A 17,481-nucleotide genomic window follows, 5' to 3' on the forward strand; every position below is an offset into this window, starting at 1 on the left:
TCTTTTAAGCTAAGAGTCTTAAGTTGGGCCTTATTTGAACTCACATTCATTAAGATATAGTATTTTGGGCTTTAAGGGGGCCTAGAATGACCCACACCTTTCTCATGGACCTATTGGGCCGAGAACTACCCTAAAGGCCCAATGGGCCGAAAATTTTCTTTAGGGGCTTCATAATTTCGAACCAAAGAAAGAATTGGGCCAAGCTAATTCACCCTCCTTCCTCCTAGCCCAAAATCTCGGCCCAAGATCAAATAAAACAAAAAAAAAAGAGGAAATGTAATAAGAGTTGACTTAGGAGGTGTCACCTCCATAATGTCCAACATACATCCATGCAAGGACCCCCATACTTCCAAGCATGTCACCTCACCATCTCTCTCTCCCTTCTATCCATATTCTCGGCCAACCCTCTCACCACCTTCATTTTTCATTCAAAAACTCTCTTAAACACTCTCAAATACCTCTTCCATCTTCCATCAAAAATCTCGAGTTGGTGTGTGCTTTCAAGAGGATTCTCTACCAAAAATCATCATCCTAGGTAAGTTTTTACTTATATCCATGGTTTAGCTTCTTGATTTCTTCAAAATCTCCTCTTAACCCTTTCCATTTCGTGAATCATGCATCCTAGAGCCATCTAAGTTGTAAAGCTCCTCAAGAAGCTTGCTAGGGCCGAAATCTTCTCTCAAATCTTCATCAAAACCAAATCCAAATCTCAAGGTGAGCTTCATACCCCCTATTTTCTGTTTTTATGAATTTTGTGGGGGGGGGGAATACAAGTGAAAGTGTAGATCTATATATGTTTTGTATGCCTTGTATGATTTCCATGCTTATATGTGTGTTTTTGTGTGTTATAATGTTGGATCTAGCCATAAAACCCCTCAAAACCGAGATATACCTTATGTTAAATGATACTAGCATCAAGTATATTCCTACATACAAAGTGTTCCAAGAAAAATAGCTAAATGGCTTAGTAACATTTTCTTTGGGCTAAAAACTCAATTTTTGGACATAAAATGCTAAAAATATAAAGTTAAAGGGCCCAAATTGAAATATTTCGAAATCTGATGGGGGAGATGAGCCAAAACAGTTTCCATAATGTATTTTCTGAAAATATGCTTGTTGGAGGATTAAAAACATAAATTTCAAGCTTAATGGGCTAAAAATGACATTTTCGGCCCAATAAGGCCCATTATGCGAAATTTTCTGTTTTGGAGGGCCAAAACTGTGTTTTTCTGTAAAACAGTGGACTATTAGTGTTCCAAGTCCTTTTCAAAGGTTTAAAATGCTTTTTAAATTTAAAAAGGACCAAAGTTGCAAAAATTTTCCAATTTGGGCCAAAATTGTCAAAATTGCGAAAAAGAGGGGTTATAACCGAGAAAACTGCATTTTCAGGGACTTAAACTGTTTTCAATGAAAAATATGCTGAAAAATATTAATTTCAATAATTTTTGGTGTTAAAATGTCAAGAAAAATGATTTAAGGACCAAACCGGAAAGTTATTTAATTAAAGGGTTGAAAAAGTAAATTTTACAAACAATGAGGGGCTGAAAACAGAAAACTTCCAAGGCTAATTCAATACACGCAAATTGATCAAATAATGGCACTGCGACTATCGACGAAATACAATACACAACAATACCAAAAGTCGTTGCTAAACGAATTGGTTCGGTCTCGAACCAATAAAAACCCGAAACTACTAACGCGATGATATCTCGATTCATACAAGTAACGTTTGGGAATTCAATATACATGCGAGTGTGCACAGACGTCTACGCACCATCTTTGGGCCCCAAAGTGTAAAATCTTGCTTGTTGGGCCTAGCTAGCCCAATGACCTGATCTTAAGGCCCGAAGACTTCTACCTTACGAAGTGTTGGGTTTTACCGATCTAACACAACGTAAAAGGACTTTCAATGGCTTGTATACTATTGGTCCCCAAGGGTCCTTTGGTATTGCTAGTAAAGTCGATATTTCATGCGAGGCGGGTCAGGGACCCCTCGTACCTTTTTTTTTATCCCCAACCGGTTAATGGAGTCATCGGGGTCTCCGTGTCCTCTTTCTCTTCGGATGTGGGACTACACGTAGTCAGGGCGGTCGGATAACGTGATTAGTACGGACGACGCCTACGAGATCGTTAGTATAGTTATAAACTGGTCGTTTGTGTAACGCATGTTTATAGCAATTAATCATGCTCAAAAATAATCCGACGTCGCCTGGAATTGATAACTTCACGCGTTACAATGGTTTCATTTTAACTTCATGGAATTCAAAGAATTAGGAAAACATCGGGTTTTCCTAGGGTTTTTCAATACATACGGATTCGAAATGTATACAAGTTTAATGACCAATTTTTACAAGTATAGAAACAAACAAGCATACCTATGGATCTTCACAAACGTTTTTAAAAGCTTTTCTTTTCAGAAAATATCGGATTTTCTGGTGGTTTTCAAAACGATACAAAACATTGTTTTCAAATACCGCTTATGAACTCACCAACATTTCATATGTTGACGTTTTTCAAAATACTTGTATTCTCAGGTAACAGATAAATCGAAGGGATAAGTGTACTGAGTGACGTTTTGCTGCTTGTTTAATTAGCACCGAACAATCTACTTTTTGGGCATGTAATGTTAGGGAACAATGTACTAAATGTAAACGCTATCAGTTGTAATATTCAAATGTTGGTGACGAATGATGTTATGTTTCATGTATGTTCATTGTGATGGTATTCAATTGAGTCACAACAGCTCCCGGACGTTTCCGCCGTCTGGTTCGGGGGTGTGACATAACGGATCCAAAGTACCAAGATTGACAAATAATTGGGGTCCAAGTCGAGCCAACGACATTAAAAATGGGTGGCTAACCGGGAGGCAACCCCAGGATATTTTTGTCATTTCTTATTTTTCCATCATATTTTTTTCGTTTTTAAGTTTCCAAGTTGTTTCTCATGCTTAAAGAGGTTAAAAAAATCATTTTTTGGGCAGTAGCGGGTTAGAGGGTTGAAATTTAAAAAAGTGAAAAAATCAAAAAATTATGGCCTTCTCAGAGATTTACACGCCCATGTAAACTTATGCTTATGGTTTACACGGCCCATGTAAAGGATCAGACAGCACAATTCAGATGCACCATTTACATGGACGTGTACATTTTACCCTTGTGTTTACACAACCCGTGTAAACGTGAAAACAGAGCTGGACGTTTTTAGGCTAAAAATCGATTTTTTTCTCATTCTTTTCACAAAACATGCGCACCCTCTTCTCCTAACTGCCCCCATTCGAAAAAAAACCTCAACAACACTCCATCTTCCTCAGTTTTGCTTCAAAAATCAAGCTCCAAGGTATGAAATTCTTATCTTTTCTTCATCTTCTTTGTCTTACATCTCAATTTCACCCTCTAATGCCCGATTTTGGGGGTTTTGAGCAAACCCTAGATTTTTTTCGATCTCCAAATTTCAAGCTAATGTTTGTAATTTCTTGTAGGATAAGCTTGGGGAAAGCTTGGGGAAGCATTGGACATCACCCTAACACCATTTACAAGCACACTTTGGTATAATTGCTCCAAACTCTTTTCTTTGTGCATATAGTTAGAACCACATTCTATTGGGGTGATTTTTGGTGGTATTGCTAGTTTTTTGTGCATACTCTAGAGTTCAAAATTGTCCTACATTGTGTGCAAAACTTTGTTGAATTCATTGGGCAATGGCTTCCCATGGAAAAAGGGAAAGAATTGGGACCTCGCATATGGGTGGTCAAGAAACTAGTGATGAACAAGACCAACATTCCATGGAAAGCCCCTATGAATTTGGTCTTATTTTTAGTCCAATTCACAAGAGATTTTGTATTCAAGCCTTATTCGAAGGGTAAATGGGGCTCAAAAATATGTGGACATCCAAGCTTTTAAGGACCTTCACATCTATAAATGAGTCCACAAGCTCTTGAAGAATATAGGTTGGGAAGGTTTATTGAATCTCCATGCATTAAGCTATCAAACAGCCATGTATGAACTCTTGTCATCCATCGCCTTTGATTACCAAACACACATCCTTACCTTCTGTTTGCTCAATCAATCCCATAAGATTCATGCTGACACCCTTTGTGATATTATTGGTGCTCCAAAGGCAAAAAGAGGTGTGCATACGACAAAGGGTAGAAAAAATGTCATGTTTGAGCAGAGCTGCAGAAGATTTTGGACAAACATCTTTTGTGAAAACGATTTTCAATCAGGCACAGCAAAGGCTTCTAGCATCGTCGATCCGGTCCTTAAAGTCACCCACCGGATCATTGCTTCTCTCTTGTTTCCTCAAGAAGAGATTAGCAAGGCAAACAAGAAGGAGTTGGAAGTTTTTTGGTGTACGATTCACAAGCTCGACGAAGTTCCTCACTTCGGGTGTTGGGTAATCCAAAAAATACTCAGAAACACCTTGAGCAATGGTGGTCAGCTTCATTGTGGAGGAATGGTTTCTATTATAGCTAAACATTTTGACCTCCATTTGCCCAACAACCCAACCGATATAATTTCAGGCCGCACTCGTTTATCAATTGATGTTATGGAAACTATGCACCTCTTTCACCGCAATTCCAACGGGGATGTTCATTGGACTGTAGATGGTAAAGAGTATCTACGTATTGACAGCCGAAATAAGAAGATACTCGATTTGGCCAATGACATCCCATCTACAAATTGGCACCTCAAGTCCAATTTGGGTGTTACTGCAGTTCGTAGACCTCCAACCACCATTCCTCATCCTCCTGCTCCAACTGCAGGTGCCTTCAGCTCATCTCACCCTATTCCCTTTCCCGATCACAACATCTACATGGGCGAGTTTGCACGCTTAGACCACCATTACACGAGCCTCCAGCAAGAGGTAGGAGAGATTTATACGGGTGTTACTGAACACACTTCTGAATTTCAAGACTACCGTAATCTTCAGTAGGAGCGTTGGGCCCAGCAAGAGTTGCGGTGGGCCGAGTAGGATCAGCGATGGGCTCATCTCACCCTATTCCCTTTCCCGATCACAACATATTTGTGCATTTTGCATCTAAATTTTTGCATTGCATTTCTTGTTTTTTTAATATATATATATATATATATATATATATATATATATATATATATATATATATATATAGATCCAATCCCAAGCAGCCGAATCTTCTCAAAACAGTTGAGCTGGTAAGTGAGTCGTATGCATTGAGATTAGACTTGCTCTTTTTATAGAAAAATCTAAAAGCAAGTTAATCGCACACGAACACACCTCCCGAAGCTACTTATGCAAAACAAAAAGTGAGAAGATTATCAACATTGGAGCATAACAACAGGTATGAGTCAATCTTTGGGACGCATGACTGGTCATATGAGTAGTAGGTGCTCAATTGAACCCAAAGTGCTAAATTTAAAAATTCATAAAAAGAATACAAAATTTCAATTTCCCAAGCCTTCCAGCGCTCTAAAAAGTCATTTCTACTCATTCCTTTTTATATACCCTGCTTGGGAACATAGTTTCTAACTATACCTACGGGTCTTTGCATGTTGAATTCAGTCCCCCGGAAAAAAAATGTCTAGAAACCCCTCACAGTAATAGACCATGAGGTGTCCCATAATAGAAAAGTCAAGGATGAAAATATAAAGAAATAGATCTAACAAATAAATTAATAAGAGTGTTATGTGTTATCTTTGTTTCAATATATATATATATATATATATATATATATATATATATATATATATATATATATATGTATTATTAAGTTAATATGCGACCTTTGGGACTCGATTGAGTAAACTCTGAGGGGTGTTCTACACTTAATCTCATTAAGCCAAATAGTTTGTGACTGATTGGGTTGAAAGTTCGCTACACGGGTTCCATAGAAAGTCATGAACTTAATAATAACAATATATATATATATATATATATATATATATATATATATATATATATGTGTGTGTGTGTGTGTGTGTGTGTGTGTATAGGTACACAAATAAAGCTAATCTGTGGCCTTTGAGGTTCGGACAAGTAAACCCGAGGGATCGTTTTGAATCTAGCACACTAAGGTCATTTGATCTGGATGTGTTGGTTGGAAGCCCGTTACACGGATTTCGAAGAAAGTCATGAGCTTTATTTGTAGGAAAATGTAATTAGATACTTTGTATATATTTATGTTTATAGTCTAATTGAATTATATGTTTAGGGGAAATGCTTGGCTGCTAAAAGATTCCTTTGGACTTGGACTTAAACTTATGACATTAAGACTGAATGTTAATTACTTTGACTAGTGTAAGTGGTTTGAAATTTGTAACCAATCTGGGTAAATTTTAGGAAATTCTTAGAAAAGATTTTTTTTAGAAAAATATTGTTTTTAATCAACACATAGCTGGAGTCGGTAATTGTTACATTTTGTAAAATAAAGGTGATTGAGCATATTTTGTCACATACAATTTCACAAGAGTAAGACCATAATTTGTTCCATGAATTGACTTGATGCTATTGAGAGGGAACAAGTGTTGTGATCTTTGATTCTGTTGAGTTGCATTAGGGAGTGGCCAAAGTCTTATTTCTATTTTTATATAATATTTTAAGACTAAAGCCAAGTTGACTCAAGGCACGACAGGTACATTCTCAACTATGCTACAAAAACGAGGTTAATTGGGTTAGATCTTTTTTATGTTTGATTTGATTTTTGCATTAAGTTTCAAAAGTTTTGATTTTGATTTTCTTTTCTTCTCTTTTATTTTATTTTCTCCGGTTTAAATTTTTCTTGTGCTTTCTTGAGGACAAGAAAGGTTCAAGCTTTGGGAGATTTGTTAGGTGCATTTCATGCATCCATTTTGTAGTTTTACTCCATAAATGTTCATTGAATATAGGCTTAAACTCATGCATTTTGCATGTTTTTCAGGATTTTTCATGAGGCAATTTCATTCACACGCTTTTGTGATATTTCAGGGACGTTTGGAGGTAGGATCTTACTTAAAGAGATGAATAAGAGATGTAGATGAAGTTTCGGGACTTGCGGAGCACCGAAGAGAAAGATATCAATGAAATGAAGATTTTGGCCATTTAGAGATTTACACGAGCCGTGTAAATGGAAGCCTTGTATTTACACGGGCCGTGTAAACGCATACTCTCGAGCATTGTACTTTGAAGGCCTGGCCAAATTGTGCAGCGTACTTTTTGTGTTTACACGGTCGTGTAAAGTTTGCCTTTGCGTTTACACGGGCCGTGTAAATGTGGTCGTAAGTTTAAAGCAGTTTTTCTTCTTTCTAAAATTGGGCAGTCGGTTCTTTTAGAAGTTAAGTCGATTTTGTGAGTTCTAGAGGCGATTTTGGGAAGCATTTTGAAGGCAATTGTAACTTGTAAACACTTGGATTTCATTTGGATTGCAATTTGTAAGACTTTAATTTCAATTTCTAGGTTTGTGTTTTGTTCTAGTCATGAGTAGCTAGAAACCTAACTCTCCAACTTCATGTATTGACTAATGTGTGTGTGAATTCAATCATTTGACTTGGTGTTTGTTTTAAATGTTATCTAGTGAATTTGATTTTGTTTTAATTTAAGGTTTGGTTTCAATTCTAGTTCTTTTTGGCCAATTTGAGTTAGGGTTGATTCATTCAAGTTATCTATTATACAAAATCCTTAATTGTATTGTTATATAGAACAAGTAACAAACACTAGATTGAATTTTCTTAGAATAATTCTGGTGTAAATCAAATTCACACATTCTTACACTTCCAAGCTTATTAGGAGTATTGAATGTTGTTGGCAAAATTCACACAAAGCATAATGCAATCTTTCCACCTATTCTAAGAACTTGTTTAGATTAGATTGGTTGGATTAGAATTAATTAAAAAACTTGTTTTAATTAATTAAAATGGTGAATGTGAATTGCTAGAGCTTGTTAGCATTTCTAAGTACCAACTTAGATAGAATTAAACAAATATCATTTCATACCTTGAATTACATTGCTAATTAGTCTTGCATAGAATTGGAGTATTTTATAAATCTTAATTTTATTTTATTTGATCAATTGTTTACTCAAAATTTCAATCTTTTATTTGAATTAATTACCCCCCCCCCCTCCTTTGTGATCTCATTTGTACCTTATGCAAAAAGGGTATAAGCACTTATCTCGTGTCTTTGTGGATCGACCTTACTTACCTTGTATTACATTTTTAGTACAAAGTAGTAGTGTTTAAAGAGTTATTTTTACCCCTTTATTTGTTAGGTTTGACACACCTAACACAAATTTTTAAGATTCTAATAGTTTTTTTAGTTATTTCATTTATTACATTTACGATGATGTAATTTGGATTTTAGACTTTCAGATTTTGATTATAACAAATCATGTATTAAAATTTGAAAATTGTTAATGGAATGAAATCCTAGAGATTTCCTATTACAAATGGTTTTAGATATATTAAAAAAAAGTAGGATGTTATACTCGTAGACGCAATGACAATACTTAAAAAAAACATTTTAAGCTAGAAAAAAAAACAGGTTCATCATTACCATTTACAATTAAAAACAAAAAATCACAATGGTCATAATCTATGCATATATAATTTCTTTAGCAATGACAAATTTTCTATTTACATATACGAATTATGCTTTTTAGGATTAGTGTTAGTCTAATCTAGATATTTTTTACGTCTAGAAGGAATGGTTTGGCATCGATGACATCGTTTAGTGTACACCATCCCTCAAGTTGGCCATGTTGAGTTCAACACCCCAATTGAGTATATTTCTGCTAAGTCTTTCATCTTTCATCAATTGGCAAAGTAAGATGGGGGTGGAGTTGGGTGGTGCCGCCACCACTTTTTCTAGATATGATATTTTAACTTTTAATTTAGGATTTGATAGGATTTTTTAGGTTTAGGGGAGCGGGGTGCGGTTTGGTTGCACTCCTTGTCACCATGGAAGAGGAACACCGCTCCTATGCGGTCTAGCCGCACCTAAGTATAAAATGGCCGCATTCTATCTCTTGATTTCGCACTCTCTCTCTTTCTCTTCTCTTAGTCAATCTCCTTCTTCCTTCTCTTCTTTTTTTTTTTATCTCATTAACCTTGTTTTTACTCCAAAATGAAAAAATAAATAAATTGGCATCTACTTGGCATAAAAGGCAATGTCATTTCTATGGCACCACTTATTTTTGGAGAAAACTTCAAAAATGGTCCCTGTGGTTTTCGGAAATTTGAAATTTCGTCCTTAATTTTCAGAAAACACCGTTAGCTTTTGGCCGTTAAGTGAAGGCCATTTCTATCATTTCACTACCACATGGACCATTTATGAAGTTTTGCCTTATTTAAAAAAAAAAGAAAAAAAAACATATAATTATTTAATATTAAAGGGTCTCTCTCTCTCTCTCTCTCACACGCGCGCGTGTTTTGTTATCGTTAAATACACATAGCTAGAAATCATCAAGATCATCAAATACGTCAAGTAGTGAAGCAAAATTGTCAAAGAAAATGGAATCCAGCTCTAATTTCATATATCAATCTCTCAAAAACACATACACAAACTTAAACATCTCTCTCTACCAAGTTCATCTTCATCTGATCATCATCTTCATTATGGTGAAGTTGTGAAACAAGAAACAATCAACTTGGGGTGTGAACAAATTGATGTCATTGGGGCATTTTCACAAACAGTTGGTGTGCAACTTAAGAAAATCACCATGAAATCTTTGTGTTTTACTTCTAATTGAAATCCAAATTGGAGCTTAACTCAATACACACAAATGTATAATCAAACAAAATTAAAATATACACATAAAGCTAATAATGATGCTTAATGGTTTCATAGAAATAGGATATTGTTTGCTGCCAATATTGTTGGTTGGAACAGAAAAACGTTGTTGAATGCTACGCAGTAATTCTATGTCCTCATCCTCATACGCATATGTGTCACCAGAATCGCTACAGGCAGTGGATGCTTTGGGGGTGGGGTAGGGGTAGGGGTGGGGGGCTCATCGACAGAATCGTCGACACCTGTGACAGAGCAGACCTTTCTTAGGGCTTCCATATCTTCGTCAAATCCGACATCAAAGTCGTTGTCGGAGGATGCGTCTTCATTGTATGGAATTTTGAAAGTTAATCTGATCGAATGACAGACCTTGGATGCAATTTTGGGATTGGGTCAATTAGGGTTCTAGGTATATGTGATGTAGGGTTTAATAAGGAATAGGTCACCACCTTCCAATGCTGTTACAACTATTCATTTGTTCATCCTCTTCGAAACACACTTTACACAAATTTAAGGACAACTTTACCTTGACTCATTCAAATCTCATGAGCTTTTGGATTAGGGTTCATATGAAGAAAAGGCCACCGCCTTCAGACAACTAACTGTTAGACCTCATTCAAATTTCATGAATTTTTTGTTTTGAGAGAAAGAGAGAGAGCGAGATAGAAAGAGAGAGAGAGAGAGACGCATATTAAATTTTATTTTTTCTTTTTAAAAAATATTAAGCGAAAACCTCATAAATGGTCCCTAGGATAGTGAAATGATGAAAATGTCATTCACTTAACTGATAAATACTGACGGAGTTAGCCATAATGACTAAACATTAAAAGTTTTGAAACTATAGGAACCATCTGTGAGGTTTTTTTAAATTAGGGACTAAACTTCAGATTTTCCAAAAGCATAGGGACAATTTTTGAAGTTTTGTCCTTATTTTTGGACAAAATTACAAAAAGGGTCCCTATGATTTACTAAAAGTCACAAACTCAGTCCCTGTTAATTTTTGTTATGTGAATGGTCCTTGTGATTTGCAAAACTTGCACAGATGACCCTTTTTTACTAACTCCGTCAAAGTTCTGCAGTTAGTGCCTCCCATGTGGGGGCATTTTAGTCTTTTTAAGTATAGAAGGGATTGAATTCATTAGATTTAATGAACCATAAAGACCATTTTTGTTATTTGCCTTAAAAACTAGACCTAAAAGAGGGTAAGATTTGAACTCACGATCTCCACATTTGTATCGGAAATGTGTTAACCAACTGAACTGAACACTTCTTTGTTTTAATTTCTAAACCTTTCTTATATATTAAGAAAATCGTTAAAACATAAATAATAATAAAAATACAAAAATCTTTTTTACATGAAACTTTTTTTAAATCAAACAAGTATATTTTTGTCCTATTATAAAAAAAATATATACAAATAATTTTTATGTTTTCATATAATATGTTATTATGTTGTATTGACATGCAAAATCGATGGAATTGTTTTAAAAATTAAAATATATCGCATTAATTTTGGAACAACCACATTTTTCTTAAATGTTTCTTTACATATATTTTGACAATATTAATTTGGCCCTTGTTCCGTTGGTATAAATAATATTTTATTTTTTATTCTTTATAAACATAAACAAGACCTCATAAATTCCGGCAAAACAAACAAGGTATGTTTTTTCAATACATATTTTTTAAACTGAAAAACAGTTTTTCAGAAAACTGATTGGACCAATACAAAAACTTATTCGACCGATTTTGCATTCTTATATAACGTAATAACATATTATATGAAAACATATTTTTTTGAATACATTAAAAAATACAAAAAAAAATTATTTGTATAAATTTGTTTTCATAACACGCACAAAAATATATTTGTTTTATTTAAAAAAAAAGTTTCATTAAAGAATAGGTTTTTGAATTATTATTATTATTATTATTTTAACGAATTTCTTACTATATAAATCAGGTTTAGGAAATAAATGACAAGGAACCGTTGAACTTAGTTGGTTAAGGCAATTCCGACTAAAATACCTCCATATCCGAGTTATTAAAAAAGGTCATATGTGCAAGTTTTGTAAAGCAGTTTGCATAAAAAAAATTAATATGGATTGAGTTTGTAACTTTTAGTAAATTACAGGACTATTTTTGTAATTTTATCTTATTTTTGCTCTCAAACATTGGAGGGACAAGGTACACGTGGCAGTCATTTATCGGAGGGGCTCTATACAGGACCACCCTTTAAAGCAAAAGCTGAATCCTGGCCGACAGATACTTCATCCACGTAAAATCATGTTATAAGTACACACATATATCAAATCAGTCGTTTAACTTGTTTGCGCACACACACTCCACACCAGTACACATAACATTATTAGCTATCACTTATTCACTTCCTCCTTTATATCTCATTTCCCACATACTTTTAATCTCACAATTATTTCAATTCCCATCATCACTCTGACACACCCTCCCCTAACTCACTTCCACAAATGGGACAAAAGAAGTTCAGAGGAGTTCGTCAACGCCACTGGGGTTCCTGGGTTTCCGAAATACGTCACCCTTTACTGTATGTACTCTTTCACAATCTATTAATTACTGTTTTACCAGTGATTTTCGACATTAATTTACACTCTTTCTGTATGTGTAGGAAGAGAAGGGTGTGGCTAGGGACGTTTGAAACAGCAGAAGAAGCGGCGAGGGCGTACGACGAGGCTGCCATTCTGATGAGCGGCCGGAATGCCAAAACTAATTTTCCGATCATCAAAACAGAGTCATGTAATAAAACCGACGGTGGGTCACTACCATCATCATCATCGTCTTCGGCGACCACTTCTGCTCTTTCAGCAATGCTAAGTGCGAAGCTTCGCAAATGTTGCAAGTCGCCGTCGCCGTCGTTGACCTGTCTCAGGCTGGATACAGAGAGTTCGCATATTGGTGTGTGGCAGAAAAGGGCGGGAGTTCATTCAGATTCTAACTGGGTGATGACAATGGAGCTTGGGAAGAACATGGGGATCAATCAGAAGGTCGAAGGAGAAACAGGTGATACTCCGACGACAATGGGTGTCCCGGAGACGGTGGTCTCAGCCCCCAGAGGCGGAAGGTATTGTAGTACTAGAAGCAGTGAGGAAGAGGATAAGATTGCATTGCAAATGATTGAGGAACTTCTCAACACAAATTAGCTAGTGGACCTACCTACATATAGAATAAATATGATATATACTGTAACTAGTCTTCATTACATGAACTACTCCTCCGTACCTTTCTTTTCACCCCATCTGTCGTTATTATGGATAAAATACAATCTATTTTGTCTTTTTTTTTTTTTTTTTATCGATATATGAATGTATTTTTAAGTTTTCTTATAATTTTCAATCGATATTATCATTTTCTTTTTATTTCGTTAATTGCTTATTTGGCATCTACGAAACAATTATGTGTCAATCCAAATACCAAATCAGGACATTGCCAAAACCGGTAAAAAGAGCAACCTAAGTTATTATTTCCTATAATTTACCCTAAATCAAATGGTTGTTTGAAGTTTTTACTATCACACGAAAAAAGGTCATATTCATCCAACAAAAATATTTGAACAAGATATAAACAAATTTGCCATGTATAGGATAACGAGGATATTGAAAGATCTATACATCAATTAGGTGGTGTTAGACACTTAAAAAGTGAACTAAAATTTACTTCAAATGTTGGTTTTGGAAGGATCTAACATGGCAAAAGATCCTTCGGTTTAGGAATTATGGCAATCCTTGAATTGGATGATAAATTGAACAAGAATTAATGTTCAATGAAGTATCCTATGATAATAAATTGATTAAGACATCATGACATCAATTCTATGAAAACGAATTATCACTAAAACTAATAAGCTTGAACATAAATATCGAAAAGTACATATTATAAAGGATATAAATTTGTGATTTGGTATAATGGCTATGAAAAGTACTGAAAACTACACGGACATCATAAAAAAATGGATGGCTTGACCTACTACAAGCATTTCAAACACACTAGACAACATCTATATTATTTTAAAAATACGAAATAGCATATGTTTTTATGAACACGAAACATCATAAAAGAACACCATGTGATGCATATGACTAAAAGAAAGTACTCCATACCCAAGAGTAGTGGTAAAGATAAGGAAGGTGAATGTTAGGATTTTATCTAGTTTAAAAGGGAAATGCAATGAAAATTTCACGCTTTAAACTGTAGTTCCTAAAGTTTAAATGAGAACCCACAATGATGTAAACAAAATAATAAGTAACAAGGAAGTAGGTTGTTTTATGTGTGATCAAAAGAGTGTATTTTGTTTGTTTTCACTTTGGGGATGTGTGTACGAATAATGGGTCCAATTTGGTCTAACTTGATTTAACATATTCATTCATAATAAAACTTTGTACCCAAAAATGATGTTACATGAAAACATGTATAAAGTTACTATTAAGAAGACATTTTCATGTATAAAGTTACTAGCTATTAAGAAGACATGAACATTGAAGTATATATCGACAAATACCGAGTGAAACTCGTATTTAGGTATTCGACTAGGAAAAAGACACCACGCACGGTATGATTTCAGTATTATCAATATGTTTAGTGTAGTCATGATTTCAATCGAGACAATCTGAGTTCTGTGTGGCTTTATTGCGAGACAGGGGTGCAGACTGTACACTCCAGATAGCGAATAAAGACTCGAAACATGGGGGTTCGAGGGCAACCCCTGGTGGGGTTCCAAAGGGCGTCTCGTTGATCTTGACGGGCCCGTGCGAAAAATAAAAATGAGCCATTAAATATAATTATTTTTATATATAAGCAAAATTCAATAATAGTATTATAATTCGATATGTAATATAAAATAATCAAAACAAATGAACGATGATATGATATATAGTCTTATGTGGGTATATTAAGGTTAAAACGATATATATATATATATATATATATATATATATATATATATATATATATGTGTGTGTGTGTGTGTGTGTGTGTGTGTGTGTGTGTGTGTGTGAATAAAATAATAAATAGGTAAGCCTTGTGCGGTCACCCACTTCAGACACACATCATAGACGTCAATTCATCTATTTTAGAAGTCACGTTGTTTTCCTTCAAAACCGTCATAATCAATATAAAAATTGAAGACAAACGTTGCACAAGACATATATGAAAATTGCATCATTACTCTAACGAAATATTGTCTATCCAAAATACAAAACAAACAATGTATTTTGTGTTTGTGAATAAGATTATTTCAGTAATATAATTTGAATTTTTGGATTATCCCATTGTCTGAATTTATGTAACCCCAAAAATATAGTCGAATTATAGATTGTAAAAATTATTGTAATCATGATCCAAGAAATTATCTAGACATTTATTGTTATTCGGGTCCCTTATTCTAAGGAAAATATCCAACAAAAATATTTGAACAAGATATAAACAAATTATTGTAATCATGATCCAAGAAATTATAAATCGTAAAAATTATTGTAATCATGAGCCAAGAAATAATCTCATTATTATGGCAATTTTCTTACCCATAGTTTTAAGGAAAATAATTAAATAAATATTTAATAAATAGGTTTCAAGATGCGACACTTTTGATAGTATATTTATATATTATAATCAATCAAATTTTCATAAAAATAATACTTCCTTGATCTAGATAAATGCTAAACCCACGACAAATTAATTATAATATTTTGTTTTGGGTGTAAAACACGAAGATAAGAAAATTGAGAGATAAAAGTTAAACCAATAAAAGAGAGTAAATTCGATCAAGATTTGAACCTGATTGGTGGTTGCAACTAGCAACAAGTCAACATTTGCGATAGCCAAGATATTGCGATCCGGTTAAGTTTATCAGATCATCCAGTATACTCTTCACGATAACGGTCGTGGAGAGCTTTCAAGTCAGCCACCTCAGGCTACCATGAACCATCGGTATACTCACCACTACCGGAAAAAAGAGAGAAGAGGAAGTTGGGAGAGAAGAAGACGACCATTGGTCGTTTACACTCGTGATGTCCACAACGAAACACCACGAAAAACCTCAACCACGAATGGTCGGGCTGGTGTGCACGGCCGTTGTTCGTTGTCACCTCAACCACGGATCCGTTCGTAGAGAGTATATCGGTAGGCCTTAGCCGCTAGTTTATAACACATACGAATCTGTACGATTGTGTTAAATAAATTATTTTAAATAAGTTATTAAATAAATTATTGTAAATAAGTTATTAATTAAATTATTTTTAATAAATTATTAATTAAAAGATAATCTTTTAGTTATATAAAATTATAATCGTTGATTTAAAATAAATAAGTGAAATTATATCATCTTATAATCTTTATTTATTTAATTTTTATTTTAATTTTAATATTATTAGTGTTCTTTGTTTTTACGAAGCGAAAACAGTTAAAATATGTGGATCATATCTGCAACCCTCTGCAATAAAAAAAGTAGACCAGACGGTTACAGTTTGCAATAACAATTTTGCTTGTTTTTTAACCTCTACAAACTACTGCAATAAACTAAAATTAACTATATAATAGTTAAAAATAAATCTAAATAAAATATGTATTTAGTTTATTTATATGCAAATCAAATATAATAAAGCATTGTAATGATATGATTTTTAAAGAAGTTTATATAAATGAATTAAGCATAATATTTGCTAAATAAAAATAAATAAAATTATTAATTTAACTAAAAATATGTTCATTTTTGTTAAAATTTTGAAGACATTGATTAATTTTCCGTTTAGTTTCAATAAATTTTGTAATTTTAATGATTAACTTTATAATTTATTAATATTTGGTTATAGACGATATAAAACAAAAAAAACATTTATATGAAATTTACCAAAAGGTTTTGAAATTATGTAAAATATACTCTAACTGTTTATAATATTTTTCAAATATTATTAAAATAATAAACATGCTGAAAAAAAAACATATCTAAGTTGAATAATACTAACTTAAAGTAAGTGAGAAATGGTTTGAAAATGATGGTCCGGTGCTCCACCACGCAGCACACGTGCAACAGTATTTAAGTTAGAAGTCTTTCAAAAAACAGTTGTGAAAGGCCAAGTGTTGCGTGTGTGTTGTGCGGCGCAGCAAGAAGTAGTCAGAAGTGATTTAAACAAACAAACAAACAACACCTTAATGTAATTAGGGAGGGGGAGTCATTCCCTCCCAACCCACTGTCACATCAGTTTTTCTCTTTTATTTTTTTTCATCTTTCCTAACTCACAACACACGGAAACCTTATCTTTTTCAACCAATTCAACTCATTCAATTAAAAAATAAATATATACAAAACAATCAAGATAAAATCTTAATTAGCAATAGAGTTACCGTCGAGACCACTCTCTCTTCAGCGAGTTGTTTAATTGGTTTCACTAACCCACTTCATCCTCTTTCTCTATTTTCTATCTTTCATTTTCTCTTATACCATGTGTTTTAAAAATTGTACTTTAGTTGTTTTGTATTTTTTTTAATTGAGTGGATTAAGAAATATAAGATTTATGTGTGTTGTGGGTTTGAAAAGATAAAAAAATAAAAGACAAAAATTGATATGACAGCAAGTTCAGTGGATTATGAGGGAATGACTCCCTCCTCCCTTAAAATGAAAATTTTAAATTTTGAACTTTGAAATGGAAATCAATAGCCATATGACAAAAGAAAAATAAACTTATTTTTATATTAGATAGAAGAAAAGAGATGTACAAATAT

At 33.8% G+C, this 17,481-nt stretch overlaps 1 protein-coding gene across 1 annotated transcript; it reads left to right on the forward strand.

Moving 5' to 3' along the window:
- The first annotated feature begins 12,088 nt into the window (after positions 1–12,088).
- On the forward strand, positions 12,089–13,124 carry LOC145054385 (ethylene-responsive transcription factor WIN1-like). Its single transcript, XM_079002552.1, has 2 exons — positions 12,089–12,295; positions 12,377–13,124. The coding sequence occupies exons 1-2, from the start codon at positions 12,219–12,221 to the stop codon at positions 12,906–12,908; spliced, it is 609 nt and encodes a 202-aa protein (XP_078858678.1). The 5' UTR covers positions 12,089–12,218; the 3' UTR covers positions 12,909–13,124.
- The last annotated feature ends 4,357 nt before the right edge of the window (positions 13,125–17,481 follow it).

Source organism: Lactuca serriola, chromosome 5 (assembly GCF_051521515.1).
Source record: "Lactuca serriola cultivar US96UC23 chromosome 5, Lser_US96UC23_V15, whole genome shotgun sequence".
Taxonomy (NCBI): Eukaryota; Viridiplantae; Streptophyta; class Magnoliopsida; order Asterales; family Asteraceae; genus Lactuca; species Lactuca serriola.